This window comes from Apostichopus japonicus, chromosome 16 (genome assembly GCF_037975245.1).
Source record: "Apostichopus japonicus isolate 1M-3 chromosome 16, ASM3797524v1, whole genome shotgun sequence".
Classification (NCBI taxonomy): Eukaryota; Metazoa; Echinodermata; class Holothuroidea; order Aspidochirotida; family Stichopodidae; genus Apostichopus; species Apostichopus japonicus.
The window spans coordinates 2,692,360-2,718,088 of NC_092576.1; the positions used below are offsets into that span (position 1 = coordinate 2,692,360).

At 37.7% G+C, this 25,729-nt stretch overlaps 1 protein-coding gene and 1 long non-coding RNA gene across 2 annotated transcripts; one reads left to right on the top strand and one right to left on the bottom strand.

Annotated features, from left to right (window-relative positions):
- Nucleotides 1–79: 79 nt before the first annotated feature.
- On the bottom strand, nucleotides 80–10,689 carry LOC139983653 (uncharacterized). Its single transcript, XM_071997354.1, has 5 exons — nucleotides 10,536–10,689; nucleotides 9,120–9,194; nucleotides 7,911–7,988; nucleotides 5,074–5,157; nucleotides 80–4,215 (listed from the first exon to the last, which is right to left on the bottom strand). The coding sequence occupies exons 1-5, from the start codon at nucleotides 10,654–10,656 to the stop codon at nucleotides 2,300–2,302; spliced, it is 2,274 nt and encodes a 757-aa protein (XP_071853455.1). The 5' UTR covers nucleotides 10,657–10,689; the 3' UTR covers nucleotides 80–2,299.
- Nucleotides 10,690–13,113: 2,424 nt separating this feature from the next.
- Nucleotides 13,114–20,068, top strand: LOC139982079 (uncharacterized). The gene is made up of 2 exons (XR_011797976.1): nucleotides 13,114–13,444; nucleotides 17,831–20,068. It is a non-coding gene; the product is annotated as an uncharacterized lncRNA (long non-coding RNA).
- The last annotated feature ends 5,661 nt before the right edge of the window (nucleotides 20,069–25,729 follow it).

The following is a 25,729-nucleotide window of genomic DNA, read 5'->3' on the forward strand; positions in this document are numbered from 1 at the left end:
TTTTATTGTCAACAACATTTTGATTCAAATCATGTAGAACAAGGAGTACAGGACATAGCACATGGTAGATCTTGGGAATGCTTATCACATAATTTATATTACAGTATAACAGGAAGCAATAAAGAAGGGATGAAAATGCCAATTCGAACAGATTAAGGGCAAAATATTCTCTGCATCATTTTGGACTTCAAATGAAAAACAAAAACAACACAAGGAAAAGTCAAAATAGATTAGTTTGCACACTTGTAAATATATATCTTGTATACCACTTTCCCAGGGAAGTTATTTAATTCGCAAGAACATAGCAGAAACTATTGTAGATGAGGAGCTTTGTAACGGGTATAAGTTCATTAATTTCGTTGCTAGAATACATGTCAAACAGCGTAACACATTATAAACTGCTTTACCCAACGTAACTACCTGTAAATTCCCAGGTGCGGATCCAAAGGGATGAGGGTCTCACCCCTTCCACCTTGTAAACGCCATACTAAATATTAATAGTTATTAGCAACCTTGCATGTAGCTTTAATATGCCCCAGAATTTCGTTTTTATATTTTTCCCTCAAATGATAGTCGGCTTGAACGACCACAGGACCACATCCACTCTTTTGAATAAATACTGGATTCGTTTTTGATTCCTTAGACTTCACAAAGCCATTCTGTTCTTTGCAATATCCTAGATAATGTTTCTTCAACTCTTTACTTACGTCTCTGTGCCATAAAAAAATATATATTGAGTTGATACGGATTGGCATTCAAAATATTTTCGCTGCAATTTACGTCAATAACATGATGATACCGTTACCAAGGTAATGTACACATTAAAACATGGTTACTTCTCTTGATGGGAAAATGTGAACGATCTAGTTTAAGAATGGATTTATGGTCACAAGATTATAGGCATTTTGTCAAATTTTAGAACTACAAAATTAAAACTGAATTTTGTGGATTAAAATAATTATCATAAATATCCTACTGACATATTGAGATTCTTGAAGTACACATACCGAAGTCATTAATGTAGCAATGAATGTAGACATGAAGGCTAAAAACGTCTCTGAAACTAGAGATGGATTTGTAAGAATTGTCAATGTAATAGATACAGTACCCTAGATTGACTACAGATTTGTGCGATTCTTGTCTAAAAATGCATTAATTTGAAAAAGTCATTAGGTTACAATCAAGGGCGTAGGAACCGGGGGGCTGGGGGGGGGGGCGCCAGCCCCCCCAGTGAAAAATGTGGAGGGGCGGAAGTATCATTCCGCCCCCCCCCCCCGCTTCGCAAGTCAGAAAACCCCTTTTTCATTTCCAAATGAGAAAAAAAAACAATTTGGAGCACCAAATTGCATCTATGGCCAGGTGAAAATACAAAATTATGTTTACAAAATGTAGTGGGTGTTGAAGTGTGCTATATTGCACCAAATTGCATCTGAGGCCACCTGGAAACGCAAAAAAAATCCAAAGGTCGGCCATCAGTCTTCAGCCCCCCCCCCCCACTCAAAAGTACCTTCCTACGCCAATGGTTACAATTGTGCGAAATTGAAATAAAGTAGTTATGTCACTGCAATAATTATGAAAATTACTTTAATGAGCAGTTATAGAGATTCTTTGTTACTAAGATGTTATCTTGTCAATGAAACATCATTAAGATTGTTTGTCGTGTCCGACTTCTCTTGAATATGTTCTCATCCGATAATTTCAGTTTGTCAGGATGAAAAGTGTCTCTTTGTCCAACTCACCATGATAAAGATTATCTGTTGATTATTCTTCTGCGACCAATATGTCTTTATTAAGATTGTCTTTGGTAAATAACTGTTTATGATTATTGTTGGATCCAGTGTGTCATAATACAGACTGTTTACAGTGTTCAACCTTTCATAATTAAGACTGTCGGGTTAATCTAACATCTCTTGATTATCAATATCTGCTGTTTCCAACTCTTTATAATATAGATTGCCTTTAGTGTCCAAACCTGTCATCCTTAAGATCATCCAAGGAATTGTACATTTCTCGATTAACATTGTTGGTTGTGCCCAACTCGTCATAATTGAAATGATTTAGTGTCCAAACTGTCATGATTGAAATGATTTAGTGTCCAAACTGTCATGATTGAAATGATTTAGTGTCCAAACTGTCATGATTAACTTCGTCCAATGAGTCTGATGCATCCTTATCAACATTGCTGTAGTGTCTGCAGTGTCCAACGCCTCATTTGTCTGCAGTGTCCAACTTGTTACAATTAATATTGTCCAAAGAGCCTGACGTATCTTGTTTATCATTGTTTGTTGTGCCCAACTCCTCATTTGTCTGTATTGTCCAACTTGTCATCATTAACATTGTCCAATGAGTCTAATGTGTCTTGTTTATCACTGTTTGATGTGTCCAACTCTTCATGAATTAAATTGTCTGTAGTGTCCAACTTACCATCATAATGATTGTCTAATGAATCTAATTTGTCTTGATTAAGATTGTATGCTGAGTCCAACTTGTCATGGTTTAAATTGTCTGTTGTGCCCAGCTTGTCGTCATTAACATTGTCCAAAGAGCTTGGCCCATCATCTTTATCATTGTCTGTTTTGCCCAACTTGTCTACATTAAGATTGTCAAAAGAGCTAGGCCTATCTTCTTTATCATTCTTTGTTGTGCCCAACTTTCCATGACTGCAATTGTCTGAGTTGTCCAACTTGTCATCATTAGGATCGTCCAATGAGTCTAACGTGTCTTGGCTAACATTGTTGGCTGTGTCCAACTCATCATCACTTAAATTGTCATTCCTGTCCAACCTGTCCAATGAATCCAAAGTGTCTTCATTAACATTGTCCACTGTGTCCATTCTTGTAGGACTATGATCATCATTTTTGTCAGTTATATTATCCTCTTCTAACCAACCCTCTTCCTCGTTAAATACCGCAGGGTTCAACTTGATCGAATATGAATTTGCTGCATTATGAGTCCTTTTGTGTATTTCTAAATTCGAACTCCTACAAAATGTTTTTCCACAGGTTTCACATTTAAACTGTTTCTCTTTAGTGTGAACTTTTTCGTGCGATCTCAGGTTGTAGATCCTACGAAAAAACTTCCCACATTTGAGGCACTGATGTGGTTTCTCTCCAGTGTGAATTTTTTCGTGGGTTTTCAAGTGATGAGACAATTTAAATGCTTTGTCACATAATTTACACTGATAAGGTTTCTCGAGAGAATGCACTTTCTGGTGCCTTGTCAAATCTGACTTTTGAAAGAAACATTTCTGACATTTGGTACACTGAAATGGTTTTTCGCCGCTGTGGATCTGCTGATGTTTGATTAAAACGTGTTTCTGATTGAAGGCCTTATCACAGGTCTGGCATTGGAACGGTCTTTCTGTTGAGTGATTCTTCTCATGTGATTTCCAATTACTGACCCGGTTAAAGGCCTTTTGACAAATAGTGCACTGATAAATTTTCTCTCCAGAATGTACAATCTCGTGGGTTTTTAAATGTTGCAGTAACTTGAACGACTTTGGACATAGGACACATTGAAAAGGCTTTTCTCCAGAATGGGTGCTTTCGTGTCGTGTTAAACTGTGCTTTCGGGTGAAGGACTTCTCACAGAGCGTGCAATGAAATAATTTCTCCGCAGAATGAATTCTTACATGTACTCGTAAATGGTGTACGTGTCTGAAAGCCTTCTGACAAATTTCGCATTGAAATGGCCTCTCTTCTGAATGGGACTTTTCATGTCGCTGTAGACTGTTCTTCTGGGTGAAAGATTTCTGACAGATCCCACAATGAAATGCTTTCTCGGCAGTGTGAACTACTTCGTGTACTCTCAAATGGTGCATAAGACGGAAAGCCTTCTTGCAGACTTTGCACTGATACGGTCTCTCTCCAGAGTGAATTCTCTCGTGCTTCTTCAAGTTATCACTTTTACTAAAACACTTGCCACAAGTTTTACATTGATGCAGCCTATCACTTGACTGAATATGAGTCTTCTCATGTTCTTTCAACAAAAGTTGAACACTAAAAGATTTGTAGCATTTTTTACATTGATTTGGTTTCTCCGAGGAGTAACTGTCTTCTTCACCAGTTTGTTCATCTGTAGTATGATCGCTGTCTGCTTTTTCTTCATCTCTGGGAATAAAGACTGGATGTCCATGTATATACTTCATGTGCTTCAAAAGGTATCGATGAATTGTGAATTGATCACCGCATTCTTCGCAACAAAAGCTCTGTACATCTGTGTATTCAACAAGACAGGAAAGAACACACTTGAACTTAAAACAGTTTCATAAATTGAACTTGATTTTATACTTGTTTTAAGTTGATAATGAAAAACATCTTAATGTTTGTAATTGTAACGCCCATAAGATATATGATACTCCATTCCTATCAATGTGAACATAGCTAAGAATATTTACATTAATTGGGAAATGATCTGATTTGGTTGTTTCTTCACCAACTGCCAGACAGAACACTTAAGTAAACTCTTAAATGAATTTGCAGAAATTTGTTTCTCCAAGACGATTAAGTGTTTGTTTGGTAAACTAAACTCAGCTTTGGAGGTTGTCTGACGCATTACATTGTGTACATCATATTCATATTGCACTGTTAGTATAGTATTCCCAAAATAGGTAAACTAATAAATTGGTATCTCCCCAAGGCCTGTGTTCACTTCACCAAACCAGCACATATCTCTGACAGCATATAAACTGGTCATTGCTGTATTGCTGCAATTTGCAGACAACCAAAAGGTAAGACAGCGTTGTCCGAAGAACAGTGTTAACTTATACAACAACAACAGAAACAGAGGGAAAATGGAGCAGACATTGGTTTACTTCTCCAGGCAGTTAACATTTACCATCAATTGGTTAAATTCAAATATTTTCAAATATGACTTTTATTCCATATTTTTTTCACATTCTGTATTGTACAAACTTCAATTTATAACATTTTTGGGTTGCTCACCTTTGAAATGTTCTAAAAGATTTTGTAGGATAATGGTCAGTTTTGGATTTCCTAAAGATTACCAAACGTCTGAAGAAAAGGGGAAAACAAAACTTTTCTTTGCACTTGTTTTCTTGTTTAATCATCTTACCATCTTCTGGTGGAACATCCTCAGCTATAATAGCAACATCCTCTTCCTCACCATTATTGAGTTCAGCAAAAACAACAGGAAACTCTGAAATAGATCAAAAATATTATTATGAGTCTGTTAAAGTACATGTATAACAAAACTAAACTTAACAAAACTATTGCAAAACTCCAATGAGGCTTGATGACTGTGTGTTACTAATTCCCTAAACTGACGCATGCTGGTTTTGAATGACCCTTGACCTCCACAACACACACATATGGCTTTCTTTCTCCTCATCAAGAGGCTAGGCATCCTGACATATACATACTTAGAATGAGAGGCATCAAAATTTCCTTGCTTGAAACATCACACTTACCATATTTTCATAATTTAATGACAGCTATACTAAATTGACCTTTGACCTTCACTGAAAACAACAGGTTTCATCCGCATAACTTTGGAAAAGTGTTCCATATTTTATACCTCAGATATAGTATTTGTGTAAAAGTAAGTAGGCCTGATGTTTCGATCCTAGCAGGATCAATTTCAGAGGCTGAATGACAAGTAACAGGAACAGAAGGGACAAATACACGCACAGAATACAGACAGGTTAATGAGCATGGTGAACACAAAAGAGATAAAAGTAAGAAAACTATTTGACAAGGGATGGAGAGAAGAATGAAACCAACAGGGGGAAGAGGGGAAAGATACACTGTAGAGGGACTAAGAGAGGATAAGGGAAGAGGGTAGGGAATACACTAGAGAAAGACAAAGACAGAAAAGTGTGGAGAAAAAAGGTGGAAGAGAGCTCCAAGAAGAGGGGTGGCAGAGGGGGAAACAAAGGGAGATGGAGGGGGGGGGAGCAGAAGAAAGGTTAGTCATGTCCTTCCTGAATGTTGAGCCCATGAGGTTGAATGGTGCACAGGCATTTCATCGACAGTCTCTCTCTCTGCTGATGTGTACTAGGTTAGGATGGCTACCTAAGGATTCAATCCCCTGTGGGGACATGTCATTAATGGTGTGGTTGGGAAGGTTAAAGTGCTCTCCAATCTGGGGTCTCAGTCTTCATGGTGTTGACTGTGGATCTGTGACCATAGAACTGCTTCTTGAGGGTGGTTTTGGTTTTACCAACATACTGGATGATGCAAACTCTACAAGAGATCAAATAGATGACATTAGATGTTGTGCAAGTGATGTGACCCTTAGTCTTGTGTGTGAGTTGGGTGCTGTGGCTGGTAATGAAATTGGATTCAACAATATGGTGGCTTCAGACGATGCATCTAGAAGTACAATCGCATTTGAAAGTACCATGATGAATGGGTGTAGGGTTAGAAGTACGAGGTGGAACAGCAGCACACACAAGAAGGTCTTGTAGGTTGCGTGGACGTCTGTAGGCGATGGTGGGTTTTTCAGGGATGGCTCGTTGGATTCTATCTGAAGTTAGGAGAATGTTGCGATTGTTAGAGGTGGTTTGCTGAATAGGAGGAAGATTTGGGTGGAAAGTAGCAACCAGATGGAGCTTGTCGTCTCAATCTCTTCCCTTTTTGAACTTCACTGACAATGTTCATGATCTGGATAGGGAGTGGACTCTCTGAATGGCTCCATTTACCCTTCTGGCACTATGGCCCCTGACAGTAAGGTGTTTTTCTAAAACATCTGTATGACAAATGATAGAGGAATTGTTAGAGCAAATGAGACGAAGACCAAGTGCTTGACCGTTGGTAAATTCCAAACTTGCAGTGGCAGAGCTGGCAGCTAGAAGTGTGAAGGTACTGGTGTGTGTCTAAGGGCTTGGTGTATAAGTATAGTACTTGCACGTTATGCCTATTTTGACCTCTAACATCCATCAGCATCAGACTATCGTCCAATTAACACATGGCTCCTTCCAGATTAGAGTTAATTCATACAAAGTATGAGATCAATACATGTAACATTCACTAAAATTTGTGAGAATGTAAAACTGTGACATATCTGCCGCCCTCAACTTCCTTCGACTGACATCGGGTCATAGAAAGTGTTAGATCCATGAAACATTCACTTACTGAAATACCATATTTAAAAGAATTCCACATTTGTGACATATGACACACTCAAATGACTTTTAACTGCCAATCTTTGCATTAAAAATAATTAATAAAATTGGACATCCACATTTACTGTAAAGATTAGGAGATCCTAGCTTCCTTTCTTGAAAGTTTCTACAGTCTTAGTATATATTGACCTCTGATGACTTCTAATGACCTTTGATCTCCACTACAAGCAATAGGGTTTACTTAGCAATTGTGTATCCACATGAGAAGCATCATATATGAACGGAAGAAATTATTTAATGGCAAAGTGGGAAATAGTCGGTTTATGAGCATTCAGAATTTCTCATTTCATCTCACTTACTAATCACAACATCGACTGTTGTTACACTGTCAATAAGTAGCCTGCCCTTCCAAGCTCTGTAGCATAGACTTTTCAATCAAAAGTCATTGATACATGTCTGCAAGCAATTTGCTTGAGCTCAAATGTAGACACAAACAAAAGGTACTGTCATTATTCAAGCTGTAGTTCTCATATTTATACAAAGGTTACTTGAACTCTTAGTCATTAATCATGATGTTGTCCATGCTCATATCAAGGGATTGTCAACTTGCAGTCATAACTCATGCTGTTGTACTCATACTCATACCAAGGTTAAAATTTACTTGTAGTCATAACTGATGCTGTTGTAGTCATACTACAAGTCTTCTCAGAGATTAACCTCCCAGTGTGCTTTTTTACAGATTGATCCTAGAGTCAAATTTATTCACAAAAAGACCTCATTCCCTCATTTTAAGAATGTGCCAAATTCATGCATGTTTTATTCCTACCATCGTCCCAAGTCTCGTCTTCAGTTGGAGTTTCTTCATCTACTTCTATCTTGACCTTTACAATGGTATCACTAGTTCCTGTACATAATAAAGAAATAAAATTAAACAGAATAAAATGAAAATAAAAAGAAATAAATAAAGAAAATAAATAAAGAAATATAAAAATAAAGTTAATTTTTTAATACATACATAAATTTAAGAAATAAAATAAAATAAACTAGAATAAAAATATATAAAATAAAAAAAATAATAATAATATATAAAATATAACATATAACATAAAATGAAGTAGAATAAAAAATAAATGAATGAAACAATAACAAAATTAAAAATTAAATTAAATGAAACACCAAGTTGATGTTACTACTGTCCAGTTACTCAATTCATTCTCCATTTTATCACATATCAGCTTGAGTTTGCTAATATTTAAAGTTGATACTCATTCGGGAATGTTGGTATAAACTTACATAGCATAAACATACAGATGTTGAATCTGCTGCACACAGTATCATACCTGGTTAGGCTTGAATCTGAAGGCTGTTAAGGGAACTATTTGCTACATGAAATGAGATATCTGGTTTGGTGTAACAAAAGGACTAAGACACTATGCCAGAGAGCTAAGCTGCAGCAGCTGCAAGTTCCCTGCAGCAAAGCTGAATCAATATCAAGTTATACAGATTATGTCACCACACCAGCAGTAACTACAGGTACTGTGTGAAACTGCAGTATCTATTGTGTGAAACTGCACAATACCAAACGATATGTCTTATGCAGCCTGGATGCAGGATGCTGCAGCCCTCTCAGCATCTTACTTTTGACAAATTGACACAATGCCTAAAGTGCTAAAAGAAAGGAAGCAACTATAAACTGTTCAAAGCTGCTTAGTATGTGCACAAGACCATACCATTTTCATTATTTTATGAGAAGTAATATTGATTAATATTTGAACTGATATGAGAACGCTTAATTTATTCCAGGGCTGTGCAGTGCTTTAACGCATTCGCTACATAACGGTCATCTTTAACAACAAGGTTCTGCATTACTGGTACATTGTGAGGCGCAACTTAGGATGCAACTAGCAAAAAAGAGAATAAAAAAAAATTAGTTGTTGTTGGATGATAATGTTAAGTATCAACTACACGGTATACAGTATGTGAAATCTACATAATGTACAGCTAGTGAATCAATACATTATAAAAAATATAGTACCTTGCTCTGGGGTTGTCTTCTGATTCAAAGTGTTTCCAGATTCCTTTGCATTTTCAACAGCAGTTACGAGAAGTCCTTAATGAGAGAAACAAACATAGCTAAAAATGTCATTTGTATGCAAAGTGCAAATGAAATTTAATATTAGTTTGAGGTCTAATACATGTCTAATACATGTCTAATACATAACTAGTCTAATACATGGATGTCTTACTAACAAGTCTAATACAAGATTATTAACTAGTCTAATAGATGTCTAATACACAATTTCGCTCAAATATATAAATAGTAATTTAATAAATAATTATAAACATGTATGTCTTACTAACAAACTTGTCTAGCACATGTCTTATTAACTCCCTGATCTCAGGTCCATATAAAAGACTTAACAAGGTATCATGTTTCATAACTGTCTGCATTTTGAAGCAATAAGAAAAAAACTCCACTTGCAAGCAACAGAAAGTTAACTTTTACACAGGGCGGCATGTGGTATGGGGCGAGTCTTCAATGTCTTTAATGTTGAGTATCTGAAGCTGGGTGGTAAAATTAAACATCAGTGGCAACTTCACAACAGTTTATGTTAGTTTCCTTTGGTTCAATAATTTCAATGCAGAAGTTCCACTCAGTTATAGAACTGTAGTGTTTTCTATGAATTAACTACGATATCTTTGTGTTAACATCTAGACGTTTTCCGAGGTTAAGCCTAGCTGTTATGAGTAGACCAGTCTCTTTTGTAACTTTACTGGGATAGGCTAGTATGCTAGTGCACGATAACTCTGTGTGTCCTCTAAGTCTAAGTTGTTGCTGTGCCTGCAAGTCAAATTGTAACCACTTTTTAGAAATGTTAATCTAGGCCTAGTCATTGTACAAAGCCTTAACAGATCTAGACAGCTGAAATTGCCACGGTGAAACATGAAAATATCAATTTTGGATTTTAAGAAGCTTTCGTGGAATATTCCGCTCGTATAGCTTAATTTGTACAGTGAACTTCAATGCATGCGCGAAGTTTTTCCTTGCTTCAAGCAGTTTGACTCCTAACCAGCACAAGAAGCATAGCATAGTTATTTCTATTTCTGGCGGAATCTGGTCAAACCATCGATGAAATCACATAGCTGCATGATAGAACTAAACCACTGAACGATATCAGAGATCTCGTCATAAACGTTACTTTTTAAAATAGTATTAATGCCTTGCTATAGCGAATTAACCGTATACCATCATACTGTGTCGGCCGAACAATTAGTATAGAACCTACTCGTTACTCGCTAGGCCTTACTGTTTATGTTACTGTTAGGCCTAATGTTATGCAAGGTGCGTATATGATGAGGGACGAACGAAAAGGAAGACGTAGGGTGGGACAGAGAAGAGAAGCCCGAAATTGCACTCATGGATGGTAACGATATGAATATTTTAAATTACCACGATCTGCTTCCTCTGTCATGATTATTCTGATGATACTCTGAGAGGTAACCGAGAGGAGAGTACTGCCAGTAAGGAACGATGTTTTCGTTCGCCGTTTCACTTCAGTAATCTTTGTCATCTAAGTACCCCACTGAAGGTAGCAGCCACCAACAGCAAGACATTACAGCAGCCACTGAGAGAAAAAGGACAGTAAGACATAACATACAGTACTGACACTGCGGTCGTGTGTGTTATAACTGACAATGCGGTCGAGTGTATTGTTCAAATATAGGGCATAAATAAGAAAGGTATTGTTTGTGTTTTTTTTTTCAAAATCGATTAATTTGAGTTATATTGCTAGTTTAGAGGACCGGTTAGCACTACTTTTAAGAAAAATGGTTCTTCTTTCACGTGGTATATCTCTACGGTATATCTCTATCGGTAACAAAACCTATTTCTTGACCAAAAGTGGCCTTAAAATTTTAACCCTGATACGGACCTCTCTCTAAACGCGCTGTATATACGCAATGTGTAATGATCCATCCCTTTCCTGTAAGGATCGAACGGTTTGTAGCCATCGATTTTCAATAAATCAAAGTGTTATTGAAAGTTTTTTCATACTACGTCCACGTACGTGTAAGAGGAATAACTTTACTTCCTCATTATACCTCTCTTGACTCTTGCATATTCTTATAAATTAATCGTTTAGACATTTTGGGGAAAAAACAAAACAAAATGGTATAAAAATTGCCACAATTTACGCCTTTCTCCACAAGTTTTGGGTAGGATCACAAGTTAAAGTTGACTACGGATGCCAAAATCGTCCACCATTCTAGCTATTCCAGAATTTATATCACATGAAAGAACAACATCTCATCTCTCTTATGGTGCCATTTTTGGCCTTTTACAGTATGCATAGCGTGAATTATTATCGCTGTAAAACAAGTAAGAAAAGGGAAACTTCTTGTTATTGTCCGCTAATTAAGTCTGCCCTTAGTGGCTGCTGGGATCCACTTTCCCGCCACAGCGTACCCAGCGCTCGTCACAGTGTACAAACATCAATCGCCAACTACGCGTAACGTTGACGTATACACCAGTGGCTGCTGTGGCTGCTACCTTCAAAGTAGTCACCTTAATGCAGTTTCTATTACTTACTGAGGGATACCAGATTGCAACTACCATTGTAGGCCTAAAAATAAAATGCTTAACGGGTTGTATAGCAAGGTATAGTGAACTACGGATATTCCTTGGGAAAACAGACTCACCACTGAATAATAATATGAACTTGATAATTTGCGGTTAATAAATGCAACTTATACGTTTAATTTTGTGATTCTTCTATAACTTTTCGTTCAAAACTGCCAATCGTCAGTCGGGGGAAAATTTAAAAATTATTATTTCTTATCAGCGACGTATAGCTTCATTTCGAGTTACAAGTATAGACCTAAATCATTAGTATCACAGTTTACTATACGTACACCTAGCGAATCTGCCCCATAATCAGTGCATTTGTTGTGTGTGATAATCGTATTCGAAATCTGTTGAAATTTTAGGAAAACCTCTTTTTCCAAAATATACACATTTGAAATTTGATCAATCTTGGAAACTCATTAAATATGTGAAAACTATGACGTAGAGTGTTGCTCTCATAAAAATTTCCTATTTCAGCCCTACATATATCATTTGAATAATGTGATGTTCCTCTTTGCAAAAAATCAAAATATCTCGGTAGGCCACGAACCTGTGTTCAGTGTCCATGAAATCACATAACAGGAAATAAGGCAATCACTCAATTTACATCATTAATGTGCATGATAAGTTAACTCATAAATGAAACTAGATTTAAGAAAAGACTTGTAAAATGGTCAATCTTTGATATATTTTGATGTAAGTTGAGGCTATTTTCATGACTTGCAATGTTTATTAGAGTGATTAGGGCAAATGTTGTTCATATGTGTCAACAGAATACACCATTTGGATTCTTAATTTGTATTTTTGGTTTTTATAAGGCAGGAGCCTACCCCACCCTTTATAGATGCGAGTTTGGCTTCAATAACCCCACTAAAGTCTCCACCCCCCCCCCCCTTGATAATATACATCATTCGCATCTGACCCTTTCATAAAGATTCAGTGCACTGTTTACATCACTCGGGATGAAGGGTTTTTTTTTGCTTTTCAAGTTTATTATCACAATTGTGTATATAGTTTAGATCGGCTTCTATATTCTGTTCAGGTTCTGTTTGAGCTGACTACCGTATACTTCGTGTGATCAGCCATATATACATCGTAAGTATAAAGTTTTGATACCTATTTAACCACGTGACTATAGTCACTTAATGTACTGTACGCATCATTGACGCATCAAAAGTTTAAATCATGTAGGTATGCGCAGTGTGTAGTAGGTTAGATTTATATGCAAAAAATCCTAATTTGAATAATATTTTATTCGACACGTACGTTACAGAAAATATTTCAGAGATTTTCGATTACGCTATTATAATAGAAGGATAAAGGCTACATTACAATAACAAAGCCGACCGTTCGTAGCCTATTGCTATTTTGTAATGGAATCTTGAGATCAACGTAGTATCTGTTATCAGGAACTGGATAAAGCAACTAGATAATGTAATAGAAGGAACTATTTCATGGCTTATTGTTTTGTGAAAAGACCAGTCTCTCAGCTCAACCGGATGTTATACCTCCATCTGTCATGAGTTATGGTCGCCATGGGAATAACAGGTTACCAGTAGCTTTTCCAATGGATTGATACCGTCACATTTCAACAATCCATCTTTCGTCGATTTTAATTTTTGCCCCCCAGACTTCAAAGTAACGAGCTGCATGCTGTAGTAGCCTGGGCTATCATTGCTCTGTTGTGTGAATTGCATTTTTAGTGGAAACCAGTTACGTCAACGAAGATTGATCAGGTAAGAACTACCAAATTTTCTATCAAAATTCTATATGTGATTGTCATGACGATAAACTCTGTTAACGGAAAACGGCGATGATGGAGGGTATTTCGTGTGTGTGTGTGTGTGTGCTTGCTCAGCCCGCCATGCAATGAAATACATTACGTAGTTTAAATTTAAAAATAAATAAAATATAAAGTATCAAAACTACTCATAATTCTTCGCCAATCACTCCCTATAGCTTAATCACACATGCAAGAGCCCTATAGTATGCATTTGCGATTTGTGTGCTTGACACATCCACAAACGAGTTGCCGTTTGTCAGTTTGGAACTTCATGGGTTTTCAACCGAAAGTAAAACAAATAAGATATCGATGTAAGTGTATTTATTTTATTTGTTCAACAGCTTAAACATCATGTAGCCATAAAAACGTATAGGTGGGATGGAACTATTTCCTTTTGAAGAATTTACATGGGATGGGGGAGGGGGAGGGGACGGAGTGTTAAAACGAAGTTGTTCGAAGGAACGCAGGTGTATGAGGTTAGGCTGTCTCTTGTAGGGTAGGGTAGGGGATGGAATGTACCAACAAAGGGGAATAATGTTTTGTAGGGACGCCCCTGGAAGCATCGGTTTCAGATATTTATCAGTCCTTAGGAAACGGCCTGAACCTTCCTTGTAGGGACAGAGAGGAATGATTGTTTTTTTTTTGCTGCCATTTTTTTATACTGCCATGTGCTCATTAGCGCCGACTCTCATGTAGGGGTCTGGTAGCGTATAACTTTGTTTTTTGTTATGAAGAATCGACTGGGCATACGGAGGTGGAGCAAGATTAAAATTGGAAATGGCTGCCGCCACCACATTCAGATATTCCCTCTAAGACATTTTAAAGCAAGAGAAAATAGAACCACTGAGCATTTTTTCGTCTTTTGGCAAATCATTTGGGTAACTGTCGCTTATCCTACACATCACAAGATATCACAACAGCGGGTCAACAAGTCATAGTCGATGATTAGTTTCAGCTAGGGGCGAAACTAGTGTTAAAGGTCTTTAACGTCCGCCGTTTACATGTAATTGCGTTTGTAAACAAGTTTAAGAAAAAGACAGAAACAAACTAAAAAAGCCATTGTTTTTGCACTAATATAAAAATCAAAGTCAAAGAATTATTGAGTGCAATGCGGGGTTTAACAACAGTTGCGAACATTTTCTGGCTAAACATATTTTTTTTTAATTCTGATGATGTGCTTGGCTGTAGACGGCTAAAACAATTCCACGACTTCCATATGTGTAATCTTCCGGATTCATTGTGCACACATTCGTTTCCACTACTCCGATAGCTGGAAACTGTTTTCGTTATCGTGTAAAGAGCGTGATATGTTTGGCCGATAGGCTTCCATATGGTTGTATACCAATCGTATAAGGGTAGGCCGTATGAATTGTCATGTTTTTAAAAGAATCATTCGTGGAGATATATATATATATAGTGACTAATGGTAACATACACACTGGGTCGGTACAAATGTTATCAGGATTGGAAAATTTGTATTTGCAAATAATGTTGTTAGGCATGTAATGCTTTCAGTATTTTTGCAAACATTTTCTCGCACTTGGATCCGAATTTATTTTAATCTCTGTGCCATTTATATTTTAGTTAACATTAACGGCCAGAATATAGGAGCAAGTAAACGGCCTAGTTATATAGTCTTTAATGTGTTGTTCTCCAACACTGCTTACGTTTCATTGACTTTTGCCAAAATCAGTATATGCTTTTAAAATCGGATCATTTTTGATCACCCTTTATTCAATGCCTAGACGCAACAAAGGTTTTGTGTCATATAGTACATGTTTATGAGCATGTAACTGACCTCATGTGTATGGTTTAATGTTGATGTTATTGTGATGAACGTTGTCGTGCTATCGCAACTTGTCCTTTGTATAGTCATTGTTATGTAGGAACGTGGATCGCAACAATATCATTATAAGCTGTTTCTGCATTCGCTAGAGTTCTGGTTCAGTCCGCGCAAGCAGCTGGATAGGTTCAACATATCGCGAAATCTGGTATTATAAAACGAGTTGACTATTACCCCTAAATTTAAGTAAATCGTGTTTGTTTGGTTTTCGAGATTTCAGTTGCCAGACAGTATTTAAGCGGGGGTTGGAAGACAGTGGCGGAGAAACAGGGGGGGTTGGGGGGGTTTTAACCCCCCCACTTTTTGAAGAGGGGGGGTTGGCCCACACAATCAACCCCCCCTAGTTTTTGCCAGTAATGTTCTGTTATAGCCTATGTTATGTGCTCCAAATGGCATAATAAATCAAATTATTAAATTTGAAATTGTTAAAGTCATTTCAACCTTTTACCTAGTAGGCTACATCAACAATTAACGACCGAAAACCGAGTTAGAATTGACCCACACATTATTTCTAGCCCCTTTCCCCCACCTTGCGCATTGGAACTTGTAGCTCATAGCGCTAACTTCACCCCACAACAGACATACACAAAATAACGTTTTGTTGCTGTTGAATAGCTTTGGAACTGTATACACTTGCCAACTTCAAAGGTGAAGGAAGGAAAAAAAAAAGAAGAAAGAGAGAAAAGGAGAAGGATGGAGTAGAAAATACGGCAAGAAAACGGGAAGAGAAAGAGGAACAGTGACAAAATTATTCGAATTTGTAAAGCAAACAGCAGATATCACATCATATCAGTGAGCATGAAAATGGCGTTCCACGATAAACAGCCTCCAAACCATGGGCGCAGATCCTGGTGAGGACAGCAGGATGCGTCCCCACCAACTTTTTCAGTAGTGGGGACATGATATACCGTGTCCCCACCAATTTGTCTTGACCAAGAGCTGCATTTCAAGTTCCCCTGTATTGAACTTTGGCGCAGTTTGATCCAGCATTGTGCAAATGACATGCAGCAGTTCTCATTTTATTGTATTTTATCCACAGTTGTTAAATATAGGACGGAAATCGGATTTGCGGCAGTCTATATTTGTTTTCTGGGAGAGGACCCCAGACCCATCGTATATACAAAGTCTACTTGGATTATTTGTCCCCTGATTCTCTTTCTGCAGACGCCCATGTATTCTCCAAACTAAATTTCTAAGCCATGAGATCTAAAACTTAAGGAGGTTTAGGAGCATCATTAGGTCTGGGAAGTGTTATTTCCGGCGATCTGGGAGGTATACTTGCCCAAAAAATCGTACGCTACGCGCGAACCCATGGTCGCGCTCCGCAGCCTTAGATAGTGTCATAGAACAAACACACGTGCCCACCATTATCCAAGACTGATCTGCGTCCATGCTCAAAACTGTCGATGTGTGTAGGGTTCGGTTTCGGAAGTATCTGGTATATTTTTATTTCCTTCAACGAAATTTTTTAGTAGCCGTCTGAATTTTCGAAAATTCCCTAACCAACATTCTTCATCATACTTCATCATACTCGTGCAATTTTGACCCGTCTGTTAGGGTTTGAAGGAGGTTTTTCTATATCGGTTGTCCGTAGATGATATTTTGTGCAACATTATGGGTATGTTTTGAAGTGAATTTATTCACGAGAATTGTGAATTTTCAAATTCTGAACAGTGGGCTGACGGATATTGTGGGCCGCGATGAAGAATCACCTACAAAAGCAATGATCCACAGGATATGTGATGAAGTCGAACATGATGTGTGACTGGTGACAATCTTCAAAAAGGTTATAGATGAGAAAAAAGTATTTGGAAAAACTTGATTCTCAGGCAAAAGTGTACATATGGTTGGTAAGTTTCAAGCCCGAGAAGTGCCATTTCCGGTGATCTGGGGGTACCAAAACCAGAAATTTGCTTGTACGCTGCGCGCCAACCAATGGTGGCGCTCCGCTTAGATAGTAATACGCGCACCCAGGGTTAGAAAATCCTGCATACGCCCCTGGTTAAATGCAGCTTTTCAAGGCCTGGGCAGTGCCATTTACTGCAATCTGGGAGGCAATATTTGCCAAAAAATTAGATAGTGAGCCAGCAGTTATGACTTTTTATTTCATCAATGGCCTGCAACCCCCCCACTTCTGACAAGAAATCTCCGCCACTGTTGGAAGAGGTGTGTTGGGTTGGGAGGTGTGAAGGGGGGGGGGGATAGCATATAACCCTTATACAATATATGCATCCGTGCCTAGAATGCATGGCATTGTGCTCCTGAAGTCATTGGTTCAAATCCCTTTCTAGCAAATAACTTCCTCTCCTCCTCTTCCTCTTTAATTGGATCTTTCATATGTGTTGCAACTTTTCGAATGATATTATGATGCTGATTTACATTACTGACCTGTTTATGACAATGTTTATGATCTTCACTCATGCAACATATTAAGTATATACATTCAATTTGAGTTCTCATGCACACGTTAGAACTTCTTCTTTTCTTCTTTTGCAGCAAGTGCCTGGAAATAACTTACAAATCGGCACAAAGAAGGACTATTGCCTGGTCGATAACAATAACAAGTATATGAGACTATTAATATTGCGTTTGCTAACAGGATGACCAACTTATACTGAGATTGTTTTCTAGTCCAACTAAAGGATTGAAGAAATATATACTATATATTTGACGTTGCAGTTACCAATTGATGACATATATTGTCCTAAGGATCCGCCTGAAAATGAACACGAAGGCAATGCAAACATTTCAGACGTATAAGGGTTTAATTTTCTGCCTGCTTTGTGGTATTTTCTTGACATGCCAAACGAATTTGGCAAAAGCGTTAACCTTCACAAGTCAACCTTCATGGATGATGTTCACTCGATCTTTGGCCTTAGTGGTTGTACTTCCATTCATAGATTGGGAAAAGTCAAGAAGTTGTACCAGTCGCGATACGGTTTATTATATATTTGCCACGGTGTGCGGCATCATGCCGCACGCATTTGGTATATTGAGCTTCATGTACATCGGAGTTGGTGATTCCACAGCGGTAGAGTTTGGAGGTGGTCTGATTCTCACCGTGATGGTTGGGTATGTTGTTCTTGGTGATTCTGTGCACTGCCTTACATTTTTGCTAGTCATAATGGATTTTGTTGGTGTTTTCCTTGTTGCAAAACCAACTTTTATATTTATGTCTGATTGCGAGTCATGTGGTATCAACAAGAACATTGGAGCAGTTATCGCGCTGAGTGGCGCTGTATTTAGTTCCATTTGGCCCATTTTTATCAGAAAGCTCGCCGAGAGAGATACACTTTGTTGTTACTCAATGTTAGTCTTTCAAGGTATGCTTGGGATGGTTCTGTCGGGTCTTTGGACGTCACTGGAATCCGCTTGGAGAATACCTGGCACTTTAACGGAAATCGTCATGTTGGTTCTCTTTCTAACAACTAGTACTGCTCAGTATTTAGTCGCCGTGAAATCGGTGGAGCTCGAGCAGGTGAGAGTGTTTGCGATGTTTATCACTTTATCAGTTGCTGTTTCTTATTTACTTCAGGTGACAGTGTTTGGAGAGGCTGTCGATCCAATCAGCATCAGTGGAGCGATACTCATTATGTTTACTGTATCGTGTAGCTCACTTTCAGATATCATGAAGAGCAAAACCGATGACTATTAGAATACTGCATGCGTCTTGCCATCGGTTAGAAGTAAAAAAAAAAAAGACATATTTCCGTGTATCTGTCTGTCTGTTCTGTCTCTATATATGAATGTAGGCCTATGTATGTATTTTAGATCCTCCTGCAAGCAGGAACCCGCGAAGAAGCCTCATTGGCTTATCAAAGCCGCAAGCTGACCGAAGTCAGTATCTTAGATTCATATTTAACGTCCATGATTATGAATTGTTAATTGTCAACAACTCTGTAACTAGACGACATACATTAATCTGGGAGTGACTCGAACCGGGGACCTTATGATTGAAAAGCACCGGCGTTAACCACTGAGCTAACACTCGACAATGTGCTTTTAAGATGAAGAAAATCTGATGAACAACATATATCTTTGGAGGTGAGAATGTTGCACACATTCTGTTGTGTTTACCGCGTGATGTCACCCGTGGAAAAGAACTGGATATAAATAAACAACCAAACAAACATGACCAGCATTCAGAACGGAAGGAAACGACAAATGACTATATTAATATCATCCATTTTAAGTGTCGCATGTGTCATCTTCGTCTAAGGAACTATACTAGTCTGGCGGATGCTCAACATATAGCACACTATAATTGTGCAAAGTGAATGAATGCAGCCAACATCTGTCAATCTGTATGTCTTATTGTGCTACTATATATGTAATCCTGTGCGAAATTAGTTCGTTACTCGGGCCTTGAACTGCCATATTTTCAATAAATTTATTACGCATTTATTGCATTCATATGCACGATCGTTCTACACTGAAGTCAATTGGTGCGTACTATCTCTGACAGGTTGATATGTTGAACTTTTTTTCTAGTTTGCGGGTACTCATGTCCGCAATAGCAAGTTTTTTTGTTAACGCTAGTGTGATTTTGATAAGGGTGTGAATATATGTTTAGAGTAAAAAAATACTAGTTGTCAGGCATGGGGGCAATCGAATAGACATCTAATTAGCCTACATGGCCTTTAGTTGTCAGTCAACGAGTCACGATAAGAGAAAACGATTGGCCATAGAGTAAAAAATACTAGATTTGCAAACAGGCATAAGGAGGACATTTTTTTTTTAAAAAGCAGCAACGCTGTAGAGTTCTGATGCTAAGCTTCTTTTTGAGACATCTGTTTTGGTTGGCAGTATTTCTGAGCAGTTTATCTACTTGTCTGTTGGAAGAATATAAGACCTAGGCGGGATAACTATGTCATTTCCCTTCCTCCCATCTCTTTATCCTTGACCTATGTTCCTTCATACCACAGACATAATGTTATACTATGTTAGAAAGTTGTGAACTTGTTTTAAAATAAGACATAAAGATAATGTTTTTTATCGAATTTATTAAACAATGATTAAAGTTTGAAATAAATTTGAAATGTCAAAAGCCTGTAATTTACGCTCAGGTGTATTTTTGAATAGCCTATAACGTAAAATGCAGAGATGTCTTTGTGGTATCTTTAAACCAGAATTCAAATCTGTATTGAGGTTTGTCGGATGATTGTCATTGTAACATGTAATGAACTAATGTTATCCTTGTAAGATATGATGAACATGTTTTTTATCTTTCCCCCGAAATGGACTGATTTCAACGGTTGTTAGCCCTTAGTTTACTGTAGGGCGAAATATTTCCCGATATTGTCGTATTTCTGGAAATTTCCTTCAAAGTGAAAACACTCTGACGAAGTTATAATTTCCAAAAGATCGTCGTATTTAGTACTAGGGATAAAATATGCCCCATTGCAAAAACAAAGAACCAACAGTATATGCGCTTCGTATAGTTTTCATTCATGCAATAATAGAACGGAAATGAGGTTTTTTTTAAGTGTTCCTCTTCTAAATCTCCTAAAATGTTGTCAATATCACGTTTGAATGTGATGACCCCAAATTGCTCCCGACAATTGCACCCATACGATAAGAGAACGACCTGCAACTTGTTTACAATCGACGAATCACAGAGAAACGTGGTATAGCAGAAATTGGAATCGGCTCCAAAAATATAGGTCATTCTCAAATGACGTATTTCACAAACAAACTGTGGAAAGCTGAGTTAAAATTACAAATCTACCATGTATAGTTCTTTTGCAGAGAATGACATCAGACTGGAAGCCTGAATAACAAGTAAATATTCGATACGATCAAGTCTTCCACGGGTGGAATTATTTCCCAAAATGATGAGAAAATATTAAGATGGAAGACTTTTGTGTATACTGACACCAAAGCGCACACTGTTCATTATAGCGTTGGCCCGAGGGAAAAATCCAATATATGCTTTTGGGTACCCGTTTCAGTCGGTTCCCTGCAGGTACACGTTCATTACGCATTAAACCTAAAACTGCAACGCGCCCTATACTATAAGGACATATTATATTTTCTGTTATTACGTATATTATGCATGCCTTCAGTCACTTATATGGTAAGACTTTAAACAATCCGCGAATTGATTTATACGCAAGCTGCATAATTAATTATATTTACCACTTATTAGCTAAATTTATTTATTTTAGCCTGCAAATCAACACATATGCATTGTTTTCCCACAATGATTTTTTAAATGATCTATGAAAAGTTTCTTAACTAAGAAGTGTATAACTATACGGCCTTCCAAGCATGGCTGTAGCATTGAAAGTATTACTCGTGAAAATGTGGTCAGTGTGATTGAAGAATTCCTTATAGCATTTGTTGGGTATAGTTGCAGTAAATTGCTAACATGAAGCAATCATTGGAGACAATTGACAGTATGCTTTATGCTGGATACCAAAACTTTCTTACAAGAAAGTTACGGCGCTTATATGGTACCACGGTATCATACTTGCGCTAGACATCAAGCTAGCCAATCTTTTCTTTCACTATTGTTCACTAAGACCAGCGCTCCAGGAAGTCCCGGTTATCTATAGATTAGTTGAAACTCCGTAGAAAACTACACCAAGCAATCCTTACTGGGAAATGGTGATATCCGATGTGTAATCATGGACCAATCACATCGTGGTTGATTCTTTCAAGTATGGAAATGCACTGTTCAACTTTTGAAGAGGGAGGGGGGGGGGGTACGAGGGAGTGCCTAAACTGACAAGAGTTCGTCTCCGATAAAGGAAGGATCCAAAAACAGGCAACGTAGAAGTTATTTTGGAGCCCTGCCCTATCTTGGTCAACACTTCGTTATTGAAATTCATTTTATAACATTTCCGTCATGTTACCAACAGTTTTCGAGAATATCTGATAGGCTGGTTATGTTGGTATATAAGCACTGTTCACCATTATCAGTGACATACCTATGCCAGTGCGGCCTCACAGGGCCCGGACCCCAGGGGGGGGGCAGTGACAAGTATACACCCATCTGCCAAAGCATAATATTGATATTAACGGTGCAATCATTAAACCAAACGGACATCTATCTGTATATCCAGATGTGCACTTTCTTGATTCTGCTGTCGGGCCCAGCAAAATAGGCGATAAGTCCAGTAATTACGTCACTTATGTCTACTGTTTAAGGCCCCTTGTAAATTTGTAATCATTAAATGGGCCCCTCAATCGAATATCTAACATTCTAGGACGGAATCCCTGCTCACCCTAGGAGTGTAACACCCTCCACCGACCACCGCCATATACCTTTTTGCTTCTGAAAACATATTATCAAAGTATAAAGGATCAAGCAATGCTAATAACATGCAGTTTTACCAGACGTTATTGTTTAAATGGAGGGGGACTCAAATAACTGTTGATGAGTGATATAAAGTTGTACCAAGGGTGCATTCATCTTTGTGGAATTGAATCCGGTGTCCGAGCTCCCATTTCTTTCCCAGGTGGGCAAGCCCCAGATCAAGCATGGACATTTGGTGTTTAGGCCTGTAGAAAATTAAAATCTGTACATACATGACTGCAGTGGCTGCAAAACATTTTTCTTGAACAGCTGATATTGCAGCAGCAAATTTCAAATAATATTGAGTATAATTATAAAGAAACAATTGTTTTCTTTCCAGAAGTGACAATCCCAGCAGACTCAACTGGACAGGGTCCATCTTAACCCGAGTCCTCCTGCAGGAGAGCGGATTCAAGTCCACAATCTGGACTTGAGTACTCTTAGCACTGGCGCTGTTAAAGAATTATATAATAAAGTTGTGTAACTGAGAAACAGAACATGGCAAATAGGAGTTTCACTCACTCGTATTATTTAGAATGGTCTACAAAATATCAACTTTAAAAATGAGCCTGAACACGCCCAAAAACCATAATAGTACAGTTATATTCTAAATGGCAGAGCCGGGTAATTTTCAAGTACGTATACCATGCTGAAACCCTTATATTAAGAAAATGTTAATGATTTTTCAACCTGTGCCAATTTATTGATTTATTGGAAGGGGGAGGGGGTTAGGTCCAGGTTTGTGGGACATTTAGCATTATGAAATAATTTTCTCCTTCATACTTGCTTAGGACCATTAGGATACACAATATGAAAACAACACTTAGGGTGACATTAACAATTCTTGTAACTTTATCAAAATAGGCTATTGCTAAGAATGCAGGCAGGTATACCATTTGCCGTGTTCTCTGAGTAAAGAACCACAAAAGACTTTTTTTTAATTCATCTCCTAAATAAAACAGCTTCCTGGATCTGGATCCAGTAATGAACTACACAAGCAGTATACTGACATGTTAACTTTAAAATACAAAGGACATGGCTATAAGGGTTCCCAACGCAATAAGACACACTAAACAATCCATTAACTCATACTACAGTTGTTTTTCATTTACAGTGGTTGGGTGCAAGGAGGCACATTTACAACATTCTCGATACCAAAGGAGAGGAGTAAACAAACTTGAATAATAGCAAAATACACAATTTGCATATCCCCTCCTCTAATTTTAAAATCCCTGGCATGGAAATGTCCCTGGACACATGTCACTACAGGGAACCTAAAGGGAATATAATGATTTGACTCATTATACATTAGTGACATGCAACAGCAGGTTACCATTGAACTGGCCTTCCCTCCCCCCCCCCCTCCCACCCCACTCTAACCCCTTCTCCACCTCATCTTCACCCAAACTACTGTTCCACCTTTTATTCCGAAACTTTACATATTTAAAATATAAAACAAATGTTTGTCAGTTGAGACATTTTCTATTTTAAAATGCATAACAAAGTGAATACACTATTTGAATTTTTAAAAGCCATTTACAATGTTAGACTGGAACCAATAAATCAATAAATTATAGTATTTCATCACAAAACCAAAACCAACATAAAGTTTGCTTACAAGGTCTGATTTTACAGTACAATGATTAATACAATGATACACTATTTGAGATCCACTGTATTTGTCGCCTGATTAACAAATCAGCGTATATTGTATGTGATAGGCCCACATGAAGAGTATGCTGCAGTTGTAACTAACATCTGTGATAAAGTTTAGCACTTAAACATGCTAAATGGCTTGACCACATGTGTCGCATTCTAAATTTCTATCCAAGTGGTATCTTCTGAGTATAAATGATGTAGTGTACAAATTTACAATAGCTGATCCTATATCATTACTACTGGATGCAAAATGGTAAAGGTTCTTCAAAAATTTTCATCCATTATCGTGAGAGGAGGCAGAGGGTAACAAATCGAAGATAGAACAAACTTATATATGATCCGAAAACAGGGTGAATACATATTGTAATATCCTTTTCTGAAATTAAGGAACCAAACATTACATTTAAGTTGGTAGCTTGATTTGGTTTTATTCAAGAAAACCAGAATTATTATCCAAGAACCATAAACTACAGTATTATGTTTAAAAGAGGAGTTTGAGATCTAATGTATGTGATCACATTATTAAGAAATCAGTGTATTTCAGTGATACAGTAGGCCAACATGTACAGCAATATTATGCTGCAATCATAACTAATAGGAGTAGTGATAACTTGTAGTACTTGTAGTACTTAAGTATGCATTGTCAAACCGATCCTGATGGCGACAAACTTGCACAATGGATTAAACTTGTTTCCAGTTTCATAAAATTAATACCTGCAGTCCCTTACTAAAACGTCCTGCCTGCTACGAACAGTTCCTGCGACCTGTCTGTGAAGTTGCTGCAACGCCACTGTGGCTTCACTTTTCACATGCAAATGAGCTCTGCCGCGACTTCACAGGAGAGAGTCGTGCCGCAGCTTCACAAGACCCCTGATTGGTTACATACTGTATCAAAATAGATTCTCCTGCCTTTTTGTGCACTTTTCCTGAAGGCAAACACTTGGGTCGGATTGATATAGAATCTAATAGGTTATGTCACCTTAGGTAATACGATTTTTCTTTTAAATCCAAAATGATACTTTCTGTAGTCGTCACAATATACGAAAAACAGAATAACATGCAGTCATCATTTTAGGTTCATAAATATATTGCATACAGTGTATGCAGTAACCGGACTAAGTCTGCAACAACGCTCCCAGTGTGGGTGCATTTGGGATTTTTCCAGAATTAACTGGTATCTCTTATCACAGAAGATATGGTCTGGCTTTTCCTACCTGCAACAACATCGTCCTGAGAAGAGTGAGCGGAATAGGCATTTTCGCCCCTGGCTCTGAAAAGTCGGTGATTAAGAGTACTTTTAGTTAAATCGGAAGATTCCTCCCAAACTGACCCTCATTACATATCCCAATTTATTCCAGGTCTGAGGAGAACATGTTAAACTGTTTATTGTCAATCCAGTACAACTGTTAAATTGCTACGAATAAAGCACGGCAATT